This window comes from Terrapene carolina, unplaced genomic scaffold, assembly GCF_002925995.2.
Source record: "Terrapene carolina triunguis isolate 2854851 unplaced genomic scaffold, T_m_triunguis-2.0 Scaffold833, whole genome shotgun sequence".
Classification (NCBI taxonomy): domain Eukaryota; kingdom Metazoa; phylum Chordata; order Testudines; family Emydidae; genus Terrapene; species Terrapene triunguis.
The window spans coordinates 3586493-3591548 of NW_020665184.1; the positions used below are offsets into that span (position 1 = coordinate 3586493).

General features: G+C 60.1%; 1 protein-coding gene across 1 annotated transcript in view; it reads left to right on the forward strand.

The window, feature by feature from the left end:
• The window catches only part of OLFM2 (olfactomedin 2), a 60001-nt gene that overhangs the window by 51639 nt on the left and 3306 nt on the right, over positions 1-5056 (forward strand). Inside the window, exon 6 of the mRNA XM_029913707.1 lies at positions 3529-3635. Coding sequence (XP_029769567.1) covers positions 3529-3635 — 107 coding nt within the window. The remainder of the gene's footprint in view (positions 1-3528; positions 3636-5056) is intronic.

Genomic DNA, 5056 nt, shown 5'->3' on the forward strand with positions numbered 1-5056 from the left:
GGGTTCCATCCCCAGCTGTGGGAGGGAAGCAGGGTCTGATGGGTTAGAGCGGGGGGGCTGGGAGCCCGGACTCCTGGGTTCTCTGCCCACCTCTGGGAGGGAAGCAGGGTCTGATGGGTTAGAGCAGGGGAGGTGCCGCCAGAGGAAGGTGATGCAGGTTTCTGAGTCTGGTTCCAGGAGCCCGGCCCCAGTGACCCGTGTCTGGGGACGCCCAGGCTCCTCTCTCACGTTTGGACGCCAGGGCCAGACGAGGAGGGTGACGGGAATTCCCCTGGCCCCCCCAGCGAAGAGCGCCGGGAGTGCCAGCTCCCATTGCAAAGCGCCTGGGACGGTGTCACCCTCATGCCATCTTTATTGTGGCTGAGCTGACAGCTGATTCGCTCCCACGTGCTTCTGGGCTGAGCCCCAGCCAGGGTCCAGGGGGCAGACATCCCGCCAGGCTGGAGAGAGGGCAGCGCTAGGGGACTGATGCCAGACAGCTGGGTTAGACTCCGCAGAGGGCACGTGCAGAGCGAGCAGCTGGAAGCACCAGCCCGGGGCAGACTGGGGCCCATCCAGCCCGGGCCCGTCTCCAGCAGTGTCAGAAGTCGTATGGAGCCCTGCAGGAGGCAGCGATGGGATAATCTGCCCTCAGGGAAACCCTTCCTGACCCCCAGTAGTTATACCCTGAAGCAGGAAGTTTTCCAGAGCACCTGCTGGTTTAGTGGATAGTCTCTGTATCGTCTGAATGTCCAACCCTTTTGTGAACCCTGCTGAACTCGGTGTCAGCAACACCTTGTGGGAGAGAGTTCCACTGGCCAACAGAAACTGTGTTTCCTCCTCACTGCCTTTGAACTTGCCACCTTCCTGTTTCGCTGACTGTCCCTTTGCTATGCGATAGGGAGAACCGAAGATCTAGCTGAGCCTTGGCCTGGAAGATGACTCTATTGTTCAGGGTCGGCCCATGCTGAGAGCAGCCCAGCGTTTATTCCTACAGTGTTATTTGCATCACTGCGGCCCACCGTGCTAGGCACAGCACGAGACCATCCCTTCCCGTCTGGGCATTCAATGGGCGTGGCAGGGGGCAGGCACAGTGAGGGGAAGTGATCGGCCCCAGGTCACCCAGCAGACAAGAGACCCGGGTGCATTCCCTGCCCCCCGAGCACTTTCCCTGAGCAAGACCAGCCTGAGATGAGAGCCAGGAGGAGAGGTTGGGGCGGGGAGGAGAATTGCTCAAGGAGGGGCCTGTAATCTCCATTTCTCTTCTGTAACCGGGGGCGCCATGTTCCCCGTGAAGCCGGGGCAGCCCTCGCACGGAGCTCTGATGAGCAGACGGCTCTGCCGGGCTGCCTGGCTTTCCCCTCTCGGCTTGGGTCTCTGCTTGCCCTCCGATGCGGGCTGGGAACGGCTGCTTTTCACCTGTGTCTCACTGTCCAGGAGCCCAGCCCACGGGCTTTGCTGCTCCAAGCTAGAAATCCAAATACAACAGTAGCCAAGGGTGGCAGGGGCTTCGGTTGGGCTGGGCTGGCCTTGGGATGCCGCCCTGAGGCCTGGGTCTCGAGACAGAGGCAGTTTGCGGGTAGGACTCACTGCTCTGCTCACTCCCTGCTGCCAACCTCTTGTCTGGATGCAGGCGGCAGATGCTGGGAGCTGTCCCAGTGCACCCAGGCGTCCACGTGGCTGATTTGCCGCTCTGCTGAGCCCTTTCGAATGCTAACGCTTAGACCCTGGCGCCCGTGCAGAGCAGGGGCGAAATGGGATTGTTTTGTGCCTGCTCTGCGCTGGCGGGAACGGCTGCCCCATGCAGAGCCAGAGGGAATCAGGACGTTCCCCTGGCATCTCCCATGCTGAGCTTCCCCAGTGAACCCATGTGTGTGATGAGCCAGTCTGGTGCTGGGCTGGGAAGCGGGAGAGCTGGGTTCTAATCCTGACACTTGACTCTCTGGGGCCGGGGCTGTCCCTCGCTCTCCGTCCGTGCAGCACTTGGCACGGCTGGTGCCCTGATCTTGGTCAGGGCCTGGGCAGCACCCGGAACAGCAGGGCTCCAGTCTCTGCTTTAATATTGTCATAACCGGGGTAGGCAGGACCCAGCCCTGCTCTGGCTCGGTGGCTACCGGCGCTGTACAGGGACGGGGGGGGTGGCACGTGAAGGCTGGTGTATACAAGGCAGCCTGGTCGCCCGCTGCTGTGACCCCTGGCAATATGAGCGGGTTATAGATGGGGGTTTGGAGGGGTCTTTCTGCCCCTCCCCAGCGAAGCAGAGCTGGTATCCCCATTGCACAGACAGGGACTGAGGCACAGAGGGGCTAAGTGACTTGCCCCAGGTCACACAGGGAGTCTGTTGCAGAGCAGGTCTCCCAAGGCCTAGGGTCGTGCCCTGACCACTGCCCCCTGTCCTCTCGGCTCAGGCCCTGCCACTCCCTCACCAGGGTGTGGGGAGCTGTGCACAGGGCAGTGAAAAGTCAGGTACAAGGCTCCAGGTGTTAACGAATTAGCCCGAAGCAAAGTGGTATTTGCATGTGGGATTTTCAGCCGATCTTGCTGGTGTTTTTTGGAGGTTTTGTGCATCGCCTGTTGAGGCGCTTGGGCCTGCTCCCTTCTGAGCTGTGGTTTTAGGGTTTGATTTAACCAGGCAGAACAAAATCTGGGATCCAGCTCTCAGCCGGATCAGTGACAATGGAGAGGGACCCGGATTGTAATTACGCCTGTGTGAATCCGGTTACTCCAGATCCACACTGGATTAACTGAGATCAGGCTCGAGGCCACAAACCCCCAGGAAGGTCCCTGCTTTGCCTGGACGTGAATCCCAGGGGTCAGGATCGACTGGGAGAGCGAGGAGCCTTGTACAGACATCAGCCTCCGCTGGCCGGAATCGATAGCGCCCCCTCGAAGGCACCGGGGCTCCAGTAACTTACAACCGCTGAAGACGGGGGCTGACTCGAGCCAGTTCCTGTCTAGCTCTGTCCTGGGATCGGGGGGTCCTCGTGGAGATGGGGGTGCCTTTCCCCCCAAAGTCGCACTGCTTTAACAGAAATCAGGGTTGAAAGGGATTCAGTTACACTGGTGCAAATGCCTGTGCTGCCGCCCTCCCGCCGATTTCACCCGGTGTGCCAGAGACACGCGCATGCTGGGGGAGGCGTCGGGTTCACACAGGCCCAGGGCAGCCAGCTGCAATCAGAGGCAGAGCGCCCACCGGGGGACTGGGCTGATGTAAGAACACACCGCTAGCCTTGCTGTGTGGCTGGACGCTGCTGCTGCCACGGGTGGGACGAACGTTCCCCCACCGCGCCCAGTTCTGGTGAGGGATTCAAGCAGGGACAGGAGCAGCATCTACCTGGCTCGGGGAGGCACCAACCGGCTGGCTGTCGGTAGGGGACGTTCTTGAAGCACTGCACAGCCCGGACAGGAGGCTGCCGAGCGTGGAGGGGTCTCTGTCACTGTAGTCCCAGCCCCCTCCCGCGCACCCTGCTCTGCCCCCCACTGATCCCCGCCTGCCTCAGCGGTTGGGCAGGTTTCTCTCCTGTAACCGTTCTCTCTGTCCTGCCGCAGGCTGCGGGAAGCTGACGGGTGTCAGTAACCCCATCACCATCCGGGCGTCGGGATCCCGGTTTGGATCGTGGATGACCGACACCATGGCTCCCAGCGCCGACAGCAGGGTGAGTGCTGAGGGCTTGCGCTGGCGGGTGAGTGCCGGGCTGGGGCCGGGAGGAGTCCGGGGGCTGCCTCGCCTTCCCATGGCTCCTCTCCCCTTGCAAGTCACCCACGTGGTTTGCATCACTCTGCAAAGCCTCAGACGGCTGCAGGCCAAGGCTTCCATGGCCGTTTTGGGTGCACACCGTGGAGGAAGGGGTCTGATCTCCAGCCCCCAAGAAGGGCGCAGCACCCGCAGTCGGGACCAGATCTCTCAGCAGCTCCTGACGCGCCACTCAAGGCAGGGTTTTCCCAGGAGCTCAGCACCCAGCGTGGATCTGCCGTGCTGGGCGCGTCAGACAATCTGGCCACTTATTCCGGTGCCTAAACAGCGGTTCTCAAACTTTTGAACTGGTAACCCCGTTCACACAGCCAGCCTGTGTGTGCGACCCCCTTATGAAGTAAAAACACTTTTTTTAAATTTAACTCTGTTATAAATGCTGGAAGTGGAGGCTGACAGCTCATGACCCCCATGTAATAACCTCATGACCCCCTGAGGGGTCACGACCCCCAGTTTGAAAACCTCTGGCCTAAAGAATTGCTGGCCCCGATCCTGGACAAGGAGCTCTTGTGACAATTCCAGCCCCACTCTGTCCATTTCCGTGCCCAGGGCCAGTCCAGCCTTTAATCCAGGCAATGGGAAACACAAACCCCTTAAAAACCGCCTGTAACAGTGGCCAGAGGAGATGAGCCTGGCGGGGGAGGGGGGGGGTGACGCTCAGCCAGCTCTGAAGTCAGGCACACCAGGCATTTCTATCATGGTGCCGCTCTAGTTCTTAAAACGTCGCTAAGCGTTCGGTCTGCAGAAAGAGCGAAAACCCGTTTAACGTGGTAGACTGTGGAGGGTGGGGAGAGCTAATAAAACTCTGGGAAACACCCGTAAAGGTGCAGCGTCTTCATTCTGCAGAGCTCAGTGTCTCAGCAGACCTCGAGAGAGGCAATTACTAGTGTAAAGAAATCCCAGTCCCCGTGAGAGATGCCAGCCCGTTTCGGCAGCCAAGCACCCCAGCTTTTCTGCCAGGAGGGCCAGGGCTGCACGCTGGAGGATATTAACAATGTGGAGCAGAAGCAGAGGCTCCTGTTTCTAATTCCACATCTCTCTCATTAATTGTCTTTCTGTTGCACCTCCTGCAAACGGTGTTGGGTGCCCCCTAGCAGCGTGTCCCACGTGCGTAGCCGGAGAGTGAGCCTGGCGCCTGGAGTAACCTCTGGCCACACGTTGGTACAAAGCGGGTTAGACCCTCCGCTGGCGTCACCTGGCACCGGGAACATGTACTAGGAAGGGGGTGGGGGCAGGGAAGCGTGCTACATGCCCCCCAGCGATGGTGTCTTGAAGCCTAAAGATACCCTAGGCCTTGTCGACTTGGAAACTGGGGCCAGACTAACG